This window comes from Saccostrea echinata, unplaced genomic scaffold (genome assembly GCF_033153115.1).
Source record: "Saccostrea echinata isolate AGI-Se365-2 ecotype Australia unplaced genomic scaffold, CSIRO_AGI_Sech_v1 ptg000009l, whole genome shotgun sequence".
NCBI classification, from domain to species: domain Eukaryota; kingdom Metazoa; phylum Mollusca; class Bivalvia; order Ostreida; family Ostreidae; genus Saccostrea; species Saccostrea echinata.
In genome coordinates, this window is record NW_026889758.1 from 49690001 (window position 1) to 49707680 (window position 17680).

A 17680-nucleotide genomic window follows, 5' to 3' on the forward strand; every position below is an offset into this window, starting at 1 on the left:
AGAGGAAAAATTTTTAAAATCTTCTTCTCAGGAACAGCAAAGCCATGATTGATCATATTTATTTGGTAGCATCCTCAGGTAGTGTAGATTCAAGTTTGTTCAACTCATGACCCCCTGGGGTAGGGGAGGCCACAATGGAGGATCAAAGTCTTAAATAGAAGTATACAGGAAAATATGTTCTGAAAAGAACTGCCAAGCCATGATTTGTCATTTTGATATGGAAGCAACCTTAGGAAGTGTAAATTCAGTTTTGTTCAAATGATGACCCCCGTGGGTAGGGTGGGGCCCAATGGGGGATCAAAGTTTTACATAAGAACATACAGAAAAAATATTTCTTCTCAAGAACAGAAAAGCTATGTTTAGTCATATTGATATGGAAGCATCCTCAGGTAGTGTAGATTCAAGTTTGTTCAAATGATGACCCCTGGGATAGGGAGGAGCCACAATGGGGGATCAAATTTCTACAAAGGAATATATGGGAAATTTTTTTTTTAATCTTCTCAAGTACAACAAAGCCATTTGTTATATTGACATGGAAGCATCATCAGGTAGTTTAAAATTCAAGCTTCCCCCCTCCCCAGTAATCTTTTCAATACTGAACTGCTTTCACCTACACAATGTGCTCAAGTGAGCGATGTGGCCCATGGGCCTCTTGTTTATATTTCTCATCCCCAAGATGTAAGGGGATTAGAGTTTGCTTATGTAATAAGTAGTTGCTTATGTATTAAGTAGTAAATTTGTATTACAATATAACTATTGTCAGTTGTTGATCCCAATTAAGAGCCAACATTTAGATTGTTGCATTTAGATTGATAATAATAAAATATTTACGGATTTATAGAATTTTGTTTTCGTTGGTATAAACTCATGATTCAACTACATTTCCTGATGGAAGGTTTTATTAAAATACATATACTTTTTCTTTCAGTGTTGAAGTACCTGGTCTAGAATAATGATCTAACACCAGATCTACTGAAAATCTTGCAGACAAGCAAACAAACAAATGGGTAATGATCAAGACAAACTCGGTTGAAAACTTCAATTTTCATTTGAACATTTATAGTAGAGATTAAATTTTCATACTAACATTTTAATTAGGAATTAAATTAATGTAAAGATCAATTTAAAAAAATTTAATGCAGTTTTTAAAGGTATTACTTATAATTTCAGAAAAAGATATTTTAAATATTTGAAGTGGTCTGAAAATATTTTTGTACACATAAAAACAAGAAATATGTTCATATATAGGCACCCGAAGAACATTTGTAATGCAACATAAGAAGAAATGTACCAGGTGCTTCTTAAATCTGAGCTAATTAATTAATTAATAGCTATCGAAGTTATACTGTATAACCTGGGTTGGGACAGTTTATGCTTAATAAACAGCAAATAAACTGTTCAAGCCCAGGTATGCAAGAAAAACTTGGATAGCTATTAAAAGAGCTAGGTTCACTTTATGCATGAATTGGCCCTGTCCTTATATCAATTAATTTACTATAACCCTCTGTCCCATTTCATATATCAAAATAAAGTAGAGACTTAGTGCTTTCAATTTCTATAACAAATTTTTTTTGAGAATCCAGGTATTGGAAAACAGGCTTTGAGAAAATGCAATGTTCTTGAATTTTGCAGAAAACATGCGTATTTGACTACCTTCAGCAACGAATTAAAATATGAGCACAGCTGACGATCCAAAAATTAAAACATGTTTTGTGATCTTCAGAAACAGATCTTTCATTATTTAATTGCATATTTGGGATCAGAGGTTGTGCTCTATATGAAATGTTGAAAAAATACCTCAACATTTGGCCATTTTTAAGGGAATTTAGAGGAAATTGGGAAAATGACGCATTCTATGACGTCATAATGCATTGATTAGAGAGAAAAGTACGTCACGTTCAATAGATACACGGTCACCAAGGGTCCAAGTTATAAATACTGCATTTTCAATCAAAACTTAGCAGTTTCGATTTTTCAGAAATTCTCAGGGCCAAAAAAGGCCCTAAGTGGCTCTTGCTCTTTATTCCTTATGACTTAATTTTCTAACATGAGGTGTGAAAAGGATAACAATCATTTCCCCTAAAAAAGAGGCCCATGGGCCACAACGCTCACCTGAGTAACTTTGATCTTGCTGTTTTCCACCTGATTGCCCCCCTTGTAGTACTTATTGTGGCCCCGCCCTACCCCAGGGGTCATGATTCGAACAACTTAGAATCTACACTACCCCAGAATGCTGCCACTTAAGTTCCCGCCTTTCTGGCCCAGTGGTTCTTGAGAAGATTTTTCAAGATTTTTTTCTACATATTTTTCTGCAAAACTTGGATTCTCTATTGTGGCTCCGCCCTACCCCCCGGGGGTCATGATTTTTAGAATCTATACTACCCCAGAAAGCTTCCACATAAGTTTCAGCTTTTCTGGCCCAGTGGTTCTTGAGAAGATTTTTTAATGACCCCACCCAATTTTTGTCTTTTCTTGATTATCTCCCCTTTGAATATGGCTTGGCCCTTCATTTTAACAATTTAAACTCCCCTTTACCCAAGGATGCTTTGTACCATGTTTGGTAAAAATTGGCCCATTTGTTCATGAGAAGAAGTTGAAAATGTGAAAAGTTTACAGACGGATGGAAGGACGGACGACAGACAATGGGTGATCAGAAAAGCTCACTTAAGCTTTGAGCTCAGGTGAGCTAAAAATGAATTAAAATTGTACAAAATTTAAATGCAACTATGTTTTTGATGTCACCATGTTAGTTAGGTTGTGTAGGAACCAAGGTTATAAAATATAAACTAACCAATCAAGTGGCATGTTACAATCAGAATTAAACTAGAGGTACTGTTAGCAAGCTCACAAAATTATTCTCCCCTAGCCAACAACAGGTAGTGTATGTGTTAAATATGAAAGTCCTATCTTTTCTCATTCAAAAGTTATGACCAACTTGAAGGTTAAAGTTTTTATGAAAAACAGACTGACAGATTGACAGACTGACGACTGAGATTAAATGTCTCCTTGTTTTCATGACAGCAGGTGACACTTTAAAAATCTTCAAAAAAAAAAAAAAGAAATACAAGTCATGGGAAGGTCAAGGTCATAAGGAAAGTCAAGGTCATAAGGAAGATCAGTGTCAGAAAATTATGACAGAGTTGAATTGTTCTTCTCAGTATGTATCTTTGAATTAGTTAAATCAAAATATCTTGAAAAGTGAAATTAAAGCTTATTGGGAAGGTCAAGGTCAGTAAAATGTTTGAATTTTTCTATCATTATGCTTTAACAGCACAAAATCTATACTTATAAATTATTAAATTTTTCAAATAAACTCCAAAACGCCTGCAACAGTGATTACTCCACTAATATTACACTAGATATGAGATGATGTGCGTAACCTATATTCAGATTTCATTTGCATATTAATTATTGTAAATTTAATTAAACAGTGATTTTTCTACAATTTTTAAAAGGGGCCTGGGCCTTTACAATTGGGAAAAATCATCGACATTTGTGTAAAATTGGGAAAAATCAATAAGATTGAAATAAACCTTAATTGACAGGTAAAATAAAATATATAAGTAAATGTAACATCATTTATTCAAAATATTTACTACAAAATAACAAATTAGACACAGTTCTACATTTTCAACTTTGTTTTAATCTTTGAAAGTTGTCATTAGTTGTGACCATCCTATATTCCAATTCTTTTTTTTTTTTTTAGGTCTTTCCACCTTTCTGTGGAAAGACCTATTGAAATGCTTATGTTTATTATTATTATTTCTCCGTTACCGCCTTTTAAACCGAAAGACTTTTCGAAGAACTTTATAGTTCATGATACTCGACATCAAAAGTTATTTCGAAAAACTACCCAACGAGTATGACCTATGACCCCTTTCGGAGTTCTTGCCCTTTAAAGGGAAAACCTTGTTATCGCTACTCCTTCGAAATCATAAACCGCAGAGGTACAAAAACATTACCAATGTTTTCGACTACTTGAGAGGACTTTTCAATCTTTTCATTGCGAAATGATTTGTCAAGCCCTTTAATAAGTTATCGCCCCTGAGAGTTTCTGATGTTTACAAATAATGAAAATTTTTCTTAATGATAAGTCGTAAAGAAATGGGACCAACTGCATTAGATTCTTTGACCTTATACCTTGAAGTTAAGGTCAAGGTCAAAGGTCAAGGTCATTCAAAATATAAGAAAATTAGCTCTTTTGTCTTTCAACATATACTGAATATCTTTGCATCTATTATATGTCCTTCTAAAACTATTTTAAAGATTTCATTCTTGTCCCCCAAGCTTGACCCATTCAAAAGTTGTCACCCCTTTCGCAATAAAACCTTGCTATCGCTACTCCTTCGAAACCTTAAACCGCAGAGATTCCAAACCTTCATCAGTGTCTTCGACTCATTTAGTACACTCTTCAATCTATGCAGTGCGAAAGGATTCTTCGGCCCCTTCAATGAGTTACTGTCCCTGAAAGTTTTCGCTGCTTACATTTAATGAACTTTTTTTTTTCAAAGGGTACATCCTAGAGACATGAAACCAACTGCATGGGCATGTTTGACCATTGACCTTGAAATATAAGTCAAGGTCAAAGGTCAAGGCCATTTAAAACCATAAGGAATTCCTTATATGTATATGAAAATGTAACAATTAACTAAATGACCTTGACCTTTGACCTGGAACTTTGATGACCTTGACCTTTGACCAAAAGGTCAGAATCAATAATTAAGTTATTCCTAAAAAAAAAAAAAAAAAAAATTCAAACCAAAGGCAACATAGAATATTACTCAAAAACTCGAACTACATGTTGGATCAACATAAAATTTCGGCGAACTGCAGAACAGACCTGAAAAAAACTTTCCTGAAAGTTTTACGGTGAATCTCTGAAGTATATAGAAATTATGAATGTTAACGGCAAAACACTACACTTTTTTCGCATCTGAAATTTAGGTGCCGATGAACATAAAAATGAATTAAAGTTTTTATCGGTTATTTCTTCAGTTGTTACGAATAGCAGACGATTCTCTTGATATGACATGATATTTTAATATCAAGCATTCTTGATTTATTTAGTATGTGAAATTTATTTCAATTTTATTTAGAATTAATATTAATCGAATGAATGTCGAAAACAGCGATTTTTCAGTGCAAATAAATTTTTACGCTCTCATTGACACCTTTTTCTTCCTAAAATGCATATCTGAAATTTTAATTTATGCTGCTTACATTTAATTCAGTCCACACAGAGATGCTTATTTCAATCTTACCTAGTATTTCAGGATATTCAGTCCTTTCTGAACCCGATCTGATATTTTCATATATTTGTAAACAAAGTCTCGGCACTGCAGTACTAATGCATCATAGGCTCTAAATGATTAACTCAATGCATTCAAATTATACACCAACTCAAATAATTTTTTTAAACCGAAAATCTGCATTTGTATTATACACCAATCAGGTTTCTCAAAACTATCTAATACTGATTACTATCTTGTCTAACCAATGCAAGTATTCCTAAAGCATTATTTTACTACTTACGTATTCATCGGAATTCGTGGCGTAGTGGTTGGCGCGCCTGCCTTCCAAGCTAAAGGTTTTGAGTTCGAGCCCTGTTGGAAGCACGTTTTTTTTTTTTTTTCGGGGGGGGGGGGGGGGGGGGGGGGGTTATATATTTTTATTTTTTGCATTTTTCTTCTTTTTTTCAACCCAAATGACAAGGAAACACTTAATAAGGTGGAAAGACCTCTAATTGTTCAGTGAACAATTAGTTTACTAGTTTTTTTTGTTTTTTTTTTGCCATAATGGTAGACATAAGAAAAAATCCTACTCATAATAGCCATTGAAGATGATATAATCTGACATGATTTAAAACAAATCATTTTTCTTCTAGCTTTCTAAATCACCCTAATCATTGTGCTGCAATTACCCTGAAATATTAGTTGCATCTGCACGGTGTAGAAACAGTTTGATTTTCATGGAATCAGGGATGCTTGTTGTAGAACTACTAGTACTTGGATTTACAAATAAAGCTATGTTTCGCCTGTTCACATGCATCTTACACTTTCTTTCAATGTATTTAGTTTGACGTTTGACATGATCCATGTGTTTTTCTATGTCTTGTAAATGCACAAAATCATCTGCTGTATTTCACTATTATTTAAAGAGTATGAATGACGGAGAGCAATAGCGTTCCAATTTAGATAAGTCGTACATAAAAAATTCAATGTAACAAAATCAATAACGGTTTTTATGGGGGGAAAAAGCAACTGAAATTGGGAAAAAATCTGTAATTTTAGATAGGGGAAAGGGCCGATATTCGGACCTAAATTGGGTGTAGAAAAATCACTGTTAAAAGTCTACTTTCATTTTCAATAAACAGTCGTGATAACTGGCGTCTTAATTTCATAAATATTATGGATTCTGTAGAGGATTACGCCAGGCGTTGGGTCAGACATGAAAAAGAAGACCTTGACACCTTGTCAGAATGGATTAAATGTATCAGATATATATTAAAATTTTGCATTAAACGATTGAGGGACAATATGAAAACCATCTATCCTTCTGTGTTCAATAATTCAAAAGTGAAAAAAGAATTAGATTATACGATCAGTAGTACTCGTCCCTGCTGACAAAGCAGGTAACAACATTGTCTTGTAAGGCTCATTATATTAATTGTACAGTCAAACCTGTATTAAGCAGTCACCTGTGGGAATCATTAAAAGTGACCTTTATAGAGAGCTAGGTGACCTTTGAATAGAGGTTCATCTTTTTCAAGAAAAATTCTTTTCCAATTTATGTAAGTTCTGTGTTTTACAATACTACATACATCATAGAATATTGAAGAAAGATGTGTATTGGATATCAATGGTCTCACTAAGACTTTTTTTTTTAATAAATTTTAAATAGTCTCAAGATTAAGTTCAAGCCAAATTTAATGACTCCAACAAAAAAATATACTGAGTCTAAAAGGGCATTGCATTATCCTCCATCCAAACAACTACAAAACTTTCTTTTATTATAAGGAATTATCTTTTAATGCCATGAATTAAATATAATGTATTTTTATCTAAGGTGCATCTAAAATAAACATGTTTAGTTACGTAAATTTAACAATTGTATGTTTAGAAATACATAAATTGTTGAATAATAAACAGACAAGTCATGTACTCGCAGTTGATCAAAGCAGTGCACAATGCAAATTGATATCAAATTCCCAGAGGTTGTGAGAAATGAAGCGTGACTTATCCTAATGGTGGTCTTACCTAGGTGAAAATCATAAAATAATCAGGACACATTGTGTATACAAAACAGGTTACTACAAATAATACAGATGTTAACAAGATGTGTTTGTGAAACACTGATGCCCCCATATGGCAGCTTATGGCGAAGCTGAAAGTTTCTCAAATGCAAGTCAAAATCCAGGCCAAAAGATAAAAAAAATGTTGGTACCCAAAGAAAGGTCTTGTCTCTAGGAATATACCTGTGAAATTTGAAAGCCCTAGCTGCAACTGTTCAAAAGTTATGGCGAAGGTTCAAGTTTTTTAAAAGTAAGTAAAACGTCAAGGTCAAAGGGTCAAAGTGGTTGGTATCCAAAGGATGTCACAAGGATTACATATGTGAAGTATGAAAGCCCTAGCATTAACCATTCAAGTTATGGCCAAGGTTAAAGTTTTTCAAAAGTAGGTCAAACTCCTATGTCAAGGTCAAAGGGTCAAAGTGGTTGGTATCCAAAGGAAGGTGATGTCACAAGGATTATATATGTGAAGTATGAAAGCCCTAGCATTAACCATTCAAAAGTTATGGCCAAGGTTAAAGTTTTTCAAAAGTAAGTCAAACTCCTAGGTCAAGGTCAAGGGGTCAAAGTGGTTGATATCCAAAGGAAGGTCTTGTCACAAGGATTACATAGTGAAGTATGAAAGCCCTAGCTCCAACTGTTCAAAAGTTATGGCGAAAGTTGAAGTTTTTCAAAAGTAAGTCAAACTCCTAGGTCAAGGTCAAAGGGTCAAAGTTGTTGGTATCCAAAGAATGGTCTTGTCACAAAGAATACATAAGTGAAGTTTGAAACCTCAAGCACCAACTGTTCAGAAGTTATGGTCAAGGTTAAAAAGTCTCATAAAATTTTGCAAAAGTGGGTCAAACTCCAAGGTCAAAAATGATGGAACCCAAAGAGAGGTCTTGTCACAAGGAATACACATGTGAAATATGAAAGTCATAGCTCCAACCAATCAAAAGTTATGGGCAAGGTTAAAGTTGACAACAGACAGACAGACAGGACAAAAACAATATACCCCCGGGATCTTTCGATCCGGGGGCATAAAAACTGCCTGCCATGCATTTACACAATAACATCTATCGGAGTTGGGCATGCCAAATGTGAACTAATGTTTGAGTTTTGTTAAGAAAAAAAAATTATTCAAAATTTTAAATGGTTTTAATTAGGCCAATTATTTTTTCGATGATATTGCCACACTAGAACTATTATTTACATTAATGGCAAAAATTGGGAGTCACCTGACTCTAGATCTCGTGATTGGACAAAATGGCCTCTATATACGAGGTAAAACAGCGATTTTACGTGAAATTTGGTGACCGCTGACTGTGTTACACAGGTGACCGCTTAATAGAGTTACATTATATAGGAAAATTCATTGGGAGGAAATAAAATGACCGCATAGGACAGGTGACCGCTGCATAAAGATGACTGCTATGACAAGTTTGACTGTATTTTAGAGGAACTGAGATTTAATTCTACAAGTGGTAATCCAACTTATACCCATAGCTCCCTTTCTAAGGAGGAAATTCTTCAAAATCATATGTCAGTTTTGAATATTTTTAATATTCCCAACAACCCAAATGAATTTGGATTACCATATCTATATTGGATTCTGAAACTTCATAACAAGAGGCCCAAGGGCCTTAACGGTCACCTGAGTATAACCAATCCATAGAAGATCCATGAAATATAAATTGAAAGCTGCACAAAAAAAACCCAGATTATACAATATAAGTTTTTTATCCAATCAAATGACATGTTACAACCAAAACTAAATTATATTAAAATGACTTATCAAGGTTTTGTTGTTTTTGAGAAGATTTTTAAATGATCTTTCCTATAAATTCCTAGCTAAAAAACTTTGATCATCTGTTGTGCCCCCTCCCTACCCAAGGGGGTCAAGATAAGAACAAATATGAATTAACATTACCCAAAGATGCTTGCATATATACATAAGACAAATCATGGCTTTGCTATTCTTGAGAAGAAGATTGTTAAAGGTTTTTCATATGTATTCATGTGTAAATCTTTCATCATCCATTGTGGCCCCACTCTATCCCCAGTCACGATGTGAACAAACTTGAATCTATACTATCTGAGGATGCTTCCATGTAAATATAACCATCATCGTTTTGCTGTTTTTGAAAAAAGAATTTTTTCAAGATTTTTTCTACGTATTCCAATGTAAAACTTTCATTGTCCATTATGGGCCTACCCTACCCCCAGGGATCATGATTTAAAAAAATTAACTTCCAATCTACACCACCTGAAGATGTTTCCACACAAGTTTTATCTTTCTTGGCCTAGTAGTTCTGGATAAGATTTTTCCAATGTATTTCCATGTAAAATTTTGATCATTCATTGTGCCCCACCCTACACCAGGGGGTCATGATTTTGAACAAACTTTAATCTACACTACCTGAGGATGACTCCACATGTTTCATCTTTCTTGACCCACTGGTTCTGGAGAAGATTTTTCAAGATTTTTCCTATCAATTCCTATGTAAAACTTTGATTGTCCATTGTGGCCCCACCCTACCCCCGGGGGTCATGATTTGAACAAACATGAATCTACACTACCTGAGGATGATTCCACACGTTTCATCTTTCCTGGCCCTGTAATTCTTGAGAAGAAGATTTTTAAAGATTTTTGCTATATATTCCTATGTAAAATTTTGATTGTCCATTGTGGCCCCATCCTACCCCCAGGGGTCATTATTTGAACAAAACTGAATCTACACCACCTGAGGATGCTTCCATATAAATATGACCAATCATGGCTTTGCTAATCTTGAGAAAAAGATTTAAAAAAAAAAAAAAAAAAAAAAAAAAAAAAAAAAAAAATTCCTATATACTCCTATGTAAAAGTTTGATCGTCCATTGTGGCTGCACTCTACCCCAGGGGATCATGATTTGAAAAAACTTGAATCTACACTACCTGAGGATGCTTCCATATAAATATGATCCATCATAGCTTTGTTGTTCTTGAGAAGAAGATTTTTTGAAATTTTTCTTATATATTCCTATGTAAAACTTTGATCATCCATTGTGGTCCTACCCTACCCCCAGGGGTCATGATTTGAACAAATTTGAATCTACACCACCTGAGTATGCTTCCATATAAATATGACCAATCATAGCTTTGCTGTTCTTGAGAAGGTTTTTAAAGATGCTCCCTATGTATTCCTATGTAAAACTTTGATCGCCCACTGTGGCCCCACCCTACCCCCGGGGTCATGATTTGAACAAACTTGAAGCAACACTACCTGAGGATGCCTCCATACATGGCTTTGTTGTTCTTGAGAAGAAGGTTTTTAAAGATGCTCCCTATGTATTCCTATGTAAAACTTTGATCGCCCACTGTGGCCCCACCCTACCCCCGGGGGTCATGATTTGAACAAATTTGAATCAACACTACATGAGGATGCTTCCATGTAAATATGACCAATCAAGGATTTGCTGTTCTTGAGAAGATTTTTAAAGATGCTCCCTATGTATTCCTATGTAAAACTTTGATCGCCCACTGTGGCCCCATCCTACCCCTGGGGGTCATATGATTTGAACAAACTTGAATCTACACTACCTGAGGATACGTCCACATAAGTTTCATATTTTCTAACACAGTGGTTCTTGAGAAGAAGATTTTTGAAGGATGCCATAAATTTTTCATGAATTCGCAATTATCTCCCCTTGGAAGAAGGTGTGGCCCTTCATTTGAACAAACTTGAATCCCCTTCACCCAAGGATACTCTGTGCCAAGTTTGGTTGAAATTGGGCCAAAAGTTCTGGAGAAGAAGATGAAAATGTGAAAAGTTTATGAAGCCAACGACAATGAAAGACAACAGACAAATTTTGATCAGAAAAGCTCACTTGAGCCTTTGGCTCAGGTGAGCTAAAAAGGGGTTGGGACTTCCAAATGACTTTGAAATATCCATGGTATTTGAGATATCAATTTTTAAGATTCTAAGATTCAACTGCATAAGAAATGAATTTTATTTTTGAGAATTCAAGAGGTACATGAACTACAACTCTTCATGCCTGCACATTTTTCAAAAAACCAACACACTTTATGAAAAATATCCCTGCCTGAGGCATTGTAATTCATGAGGAGGTCCTCATGAATTCTCAAAAATTAAATTCATTTACTAAATTGTAATAAATATATTTATATCCAGCACATTCAGTAATGCACTAAATCAAATCTACACTAACCTGATTTTGCTAAAATATCAATTTTCACAAATATAGTATGCACTAAATATAAAACATCTACAGTAAATACATTTCATAAACTCTGTTAAAATGTTGTTCACCTAACAATTCAATATCTCTCATTTTTTCTTTAAAAAAAAAAAAAAAAAATTCTCATAACAACTAGAATCACTACATCAACCTCAAATAACAATAGGATATATTTTTCTCATTTTTAATGTGTACCCACCTACTTCTAAATTATCCTCATTTACAAGTGAATTTCAAATTCAAATGTTAACCAAAAAATAAATTGAAGGTGTTTTCCTTTCCTTTAAATGGACTAAATTAATAAAAATACTACCATAAATATTTTTCAAAAGAAGAAAATAAAAATTAGTATTGTACTAGGTGATGACTTACTGTTGGTCTTATTTGCATCATCGTTGATTTCCCAGACTGACTTAACCTGTTTGTCCTTTGCAGAGCCAACTTTAGTTCCAGAAACTAACATCTCCAAAAATAATGATAAAAATACCATCCACATTGTACTTCTTTGATTTACAACTTAATCAACCTTTTAGAGAATCTACAGATAGACAGCTCACTATAAAATCAATATATTTTATCCTGCTTTTTAACCAGGCACAATTTATTTTTCCCCCCAAATAAAAAAAAAATAGAGAGGCTCCAGGGCTCTCAAAAGCATTCATGCTCATAAAATGACATATTAATATAGTGACATGTTCATATAATAATGACATAATATGGTGTACATTTATAAACTATTCATAAACACACTGGCAGAGTTCTAGTCTTTGACCAAATTAAATATTTGACCTTGATGGAACTTTTTATGTAACCATTACATAATATTCTCATTTAGAGGTGTAGGATTTGTACCATAGTTGGAATTTAGAACCATCAACAACACTCTCCAAAATTACTGATCAATATGATATCAAGGTTTTTTTATCTACAGCAATAAGTAGCCTCTTGTAATTCTTATAGGAAATAACACCTTTAGTTGTGGGCAATTCTGAAAATACTGCAGTTGTCTTCAAACAAGATATTAGTATCAATATTCTTTCAAAAGGCATTAAAACAAAATAAAACATATCAAGAATACAGATGCAATATTTTGTGACTTGGAATCTTTATGTATAGAATTTACAACAGGTGTTTTGTTCTATTTGTACTTTGATATTCATTTTAATAAAAGAAAGGAAAAAAATGTTCCAACAATTAAATTTTATGTTCATGCAAACACTATTAATAAAGTTGAGCATATGAACTAAAACAGATTTTAAAATTCCAACAACCTATGAAATACATACAACCAATGTATTTAATGATTTTTTTTATGCCCCCATATCGAAGATTTGGGGGTATATAGTTTTTGCCCTGTCTGTCTGTCTGTTTGTCTGCAAAAACTTTAACATTGCCCATAACTTTTGATTGGTTGGACCTATGGCTTTCATATTTCACATGTGTATTCCATGTGACAAGACCTTTCTTTGGGTACCACCAGATTTGACCTTTTGACCTTGGAGTTTGAACCAGTTTTGCAAAAAATTTTCCAAACTTTAACCTTGGCCATGACTTTTGAACAATTGGTGCTAGGGCTTTCATACTTCACATGTGTAATCCTTGTGACAAGACCTTCCTTTGGATACCAACAACTCTGACCTTTGACCTTGACCTTGGAGTTTGACCTACTTTTGAAAAACTTTAACATTTGCCATAACTTTTGAATGGCTGGTGCTAAGGCTTTCATACTTCACATATGTAATCCTTGTGACAAGACCTTCCTTTGGATTTGAACAACTTTGACCCTTTGACCTTGACCTTTGAGTTTGACCTACTTTTGAAAAACTTAAATAGCCATAACTTTTGAACCGCTAATGCTAAGGCTTTCATACTTCACAAATTTAATCCTTGTGACAAGACCTTCCTTAGGATACCAACAACTTTGACCCTTTGACCTCTGAGTTTGACCTACTTTTGAACTTTAACCTTGGCCATAACTTTTGAAACGTTGGTGCTAGGGTTTTCATACTTCACATATATAATCCTTGTGGCAAGACCTTCCTTTGGATACCAACAACTTTGACCATTTGACCTTGGACTTTGACCTTTTTTTGGAAAACTTTAACCTTGGACACAACTATTGAAAAGTTGTTGCTAGGGGTTTCATATTTAATATGTTTTTTTTTCCTTTTGACAAGACCTTCCTTTGGATACCAACAATTGTAATCCATTGACCTTGGAGTTTGACCTACTTTTTAAAAACTTTGGTCATAACTTTTGAACGATTGGTGCTTCAGCTTTCATATTTTACCTGTATATTTCTTGTGAGAAGGCCTTTCCTTAAGCACCATTAATTTTGACCATTTGACCTTGACCTTGATGTTTGACTTACTTTTGAAAAACTTTATCCTTTTCCATATCTATTCAATGGTTGCTGCTAGGGCTTTCATATTTCACATGTATATTTCTCGAGACAAGACCTTACTTTGGGTACCAACATATTTGATTTGCATTTGAGAAAGTTTAACTTTTGCTATAAGTTGCCATACAGGGGCATCAGTGTTTCACAAACACATCTTGTTTTTTCAAGCTTTATAGACTTATTGAACATTATTTTAAACTTGTGCACCTTTTATTCTCAGACTGATTTATCAAAATTTAAAAAAAGTTATGACTTATTAAAGATCCCAAGGTACTTTGAAACAGAGACTTTAGAGGTCCATACTTGATACGAAGATACCTTATAATCAGAGGTGTCAACTTCACTTTGGACAAGGACACAGGGTCCGAAGTTCTACCCATGAATGACTGGAGTTTTAGAGATTTTTAAGTTTTTTAAATTAGACCCCACCCTATTTTTATTTCTTAATAATCTCCCCTTGAAAGTGATGTTATACTTCATTTGAACTAATTTGGATTCCCTTATCAATGATGCTTTTTGACACATGTGGTTGAAATTGTTCCACTTGTTCTGGAACAAAAAATTCAAAGAATTGTGGTCCCCCTCTTTTGTGGTTGGGATGCAATTATTTAAGGCATATACTGCAACTATCTTGTTTGTATGTACTGTCTTGTCTGTCTGTCCATCATACAAAAAAATATTAATTTTTGAATTAATAAAGGTTAAGGTTAAGATTAAAGCTTCTCAAAACTGCATCAAACTTCAAGGTCACATGGCCAAATATCATAACATTTTAATGTACATGTGAAATATGAAACCCTATCCCTGCTCATTCAAAAGTTATGACCGAGGTTAAAGAAATGTTAAAATTTTTGAAAAGTAGATCAACTTTCAAAGTTACAGAGTAAAAAATCAAAGTGCAGTCAAACCTCATTAGCTCAAACTCAAAGGGGCCAAGAAAAGACTTTGAGATATCCAAGGGTTTGAGATACTGAAGGTAAAATACTTAAAGAAAAAGGGTTTGGGGCTTTCAAATCACTTTGGGCATATCCATGATATTCAAAATATCTGTGTTCAAGGTATTGAACTTCAGCTGTATATTTGGAAAGGTTTTATCATAGGTAATGTACATATGAAATAAGAAAGCCTTATCTTTTCTAATTCAAAAGTTAAGACCTAGATTAAAGTTTTTGTGACAGACGCATTGACAGACAGACAGACTGACTGACAGAGAATAAGATTTAGTGTTCCCTTGCTTTTGTGAAAGTGGGGAACAAAAAATGCATAACAAATGTCATAAACATTTAATATTTCTAAAGCTTTAAAAAAGAAATCTGGATTCAGAACCAAAATTTACCTGGAACCAAAATCACAGACATTTTTTTTATTCTATGACCATAATTCTCAAGGACAGTTACAACCAAATTCATTCACCAACAGCTAAGTTTTAGCTGACAGAAGTTTTACAGTTGTGTTTAGACTGTAGATTTTCCTTGTGTTGTATTGTAACAACATACCCTGTATTACTTACGTGTTCCGTTTTCCCACTTGAAGATAAGTCCTGGTATAGTGCTGGTTATAGAGGTGCTGGTTGTTTCTTCTGTTGATGTCAAAGGTTCACAGAGCTCCCTATTGCTGAATTTCTCTACAATTTAAAATTGTAAAAATCAAATAAAATGAAAATCAGTCAAAGAATAAAATTTCCATCAAAACCAACTTTGATAATACTGCCTCAATAATATGCTCTTTGTTATTATTTGATTCTATAGTTAAATGCATGCAATGATTTTTTTCTTATTTCAAAATGCAAATTCTATTATAATGAGACCTAAGGGCCACAATGCTCACCCGAGTCACTATGACCCTACTGTTCATCAGCAGATATTTCTTCCCTAAATATTCCCAGATAAAACTTTGGGTGCCCATTGTGGTATAGCCTACCCCAATGGGTCATGATTTGAACATACTTGAATTTACACTACCTGAAGATGCTTCCATATAAATATGAATGATCATGGCTTATCTGCTCCTGATAAGAAGATTTTTGAAGAATTTTGCTATGTATTCCTATGTTAAACTTTGATCATCCATTGTGGCCCCAGCCTACATCCAGGGATCATGATTTCAACAAACTTAAACTAACACACCTAAAGATGCTTCTATATAAATATGACTAATCATGACTTATCTGTTCCTGAGAAGAAGATTTTTAAAGATTTTTCCTACGTATTCCAATGTTATACATTGATCACCTATTGTGTTCCTACCCTACCCCCAGGGGTCATGATTTGAATTAATTTGAATCTAGACTACCTTAGGATGCTTCCATATAAATATGAATAATCATGGCATTTCTGATGTTGAGAAGATTTGGTAAAGATTTTTCCTATATATTCCTATGTTAAGATTTTTCCCATATATTCCAATGTTAAACTTTGATGGACAATTGTGGCCCCATCCTACCCATTGGGGTCATGATAAACTTGAATCTGACATCTATAATGAAGCTGTCACCCAAGGATACTTTGTGGTAAGTTTTGTGGAAAATTGGCCCAGTGGTCTTTCGGAAGAAGTCAAAAATCTGAAAAGTTTACAAAGGGATGGACAGATGGATGGCAGAAAAAATGGGACCAGAAAAGCTCACCTGAGCTTTCAGCTGAGGTGACCTAATAATGTAAAATAGCTTATTTTTTTTTGGGGGGGGGGGGGGGGGGGGTTGCCAACAAAAATGTAGGTTTGTTGGGATTTGGTTTTGTGGTTGAAAAAATATACTTAAACTGTACATTGTTATTTTATATTTCATGGAGGACATGAATTTGTGGGTCTCTTCATACAATGAAAACAAGAAAATTCACTCTACATGAAAATTAGTGATTTCACAATACAAAGGCAATAAAATGTAAAGCATCCCCTCACAACAATTTCATTAATAAAACAAAAAGTTTTAAAGTGAATTAACCTGGTGTTCACAACATCATATAAACTATTCAATGACCTTGAGCTTTTTACCCTTTGTGTACCTTTTGACCAACAGACTTCACCATCAGGCATCTCTTTAGGAATTAAGTATCAAACTACAGGGTCTATTGGTGCTCTTTAAACTTTGCCTATTACATAGTTTATACTGTCTTTGACTTTAACCTTTGATCTTTTGACCCTGGATTCAAAATTCCCCTTTCTCCTGCCATCATTTCTGTAGTTCAAGTTATAATCTTCACAATATGTCCTTATAATTATTATGGATGTATGTGCAGATTCACATATATATGGGTCATTTATTACATGTACATTTATTCCCCGTCAACTTGACATTTGAGACTAAAAGGTCAAATGGTATTCTTCATATCATCTATACAACACTACATGGTTATGGAATACCTTTAATCTTGTGATTCTAAAATTTTGAGAGAGTTTCCTTATAGTCACCTACTACCTCTGTCTCCAGTTTGAAACTGAAAGTACCACACATATTTTTGTCCACAACATAAGTAAGGAGATACCATTTTTGACCTTGACTTTTGATCATTAACCATCAAATGAAAAGGCATATTCCTCGAACTCTTTGATGTTTGAAGCACATTTTTGGCTGAAAATAAAATGGTACTATACAAATGTCCAACAACACTTTTACAAACCCAGATTTACTTTGACCTTGACAACGGACTTTTTAACCCTCATATGAATATAGGCATTTCTCTCAATCCATACCATCTTTCTAGCGAGTTTGAGATTAAGGGGTCAAACTGAATGCTACATTACCTGTCAAAAACATTGGTATGAGGACACCCTTC

General features: G+C 34.0%; 1 protein-coding gene across 1 annotated transcript in view; it reads right to left on the reverse strand.

The window, feature by feature from the left end:
* LOC133182829 (leukocyte tyrosine kinase receptor-like) overlaps window positions 1-17680 on the reverse strand; it is a 245812-nt gene that overhangs the window by 128835 nt on the left and 99297 nt on the right. The window contains exon 7 of the mRNA XM_061317673.1: window positions 15421-15534. Coding sequence (XP_061173657.1) covers window positions 15421-15534 — 114 coding nt within the window. The remainder of the gene's footprint in view (window positions 1-15420; window positions 15535-17680) is intronic.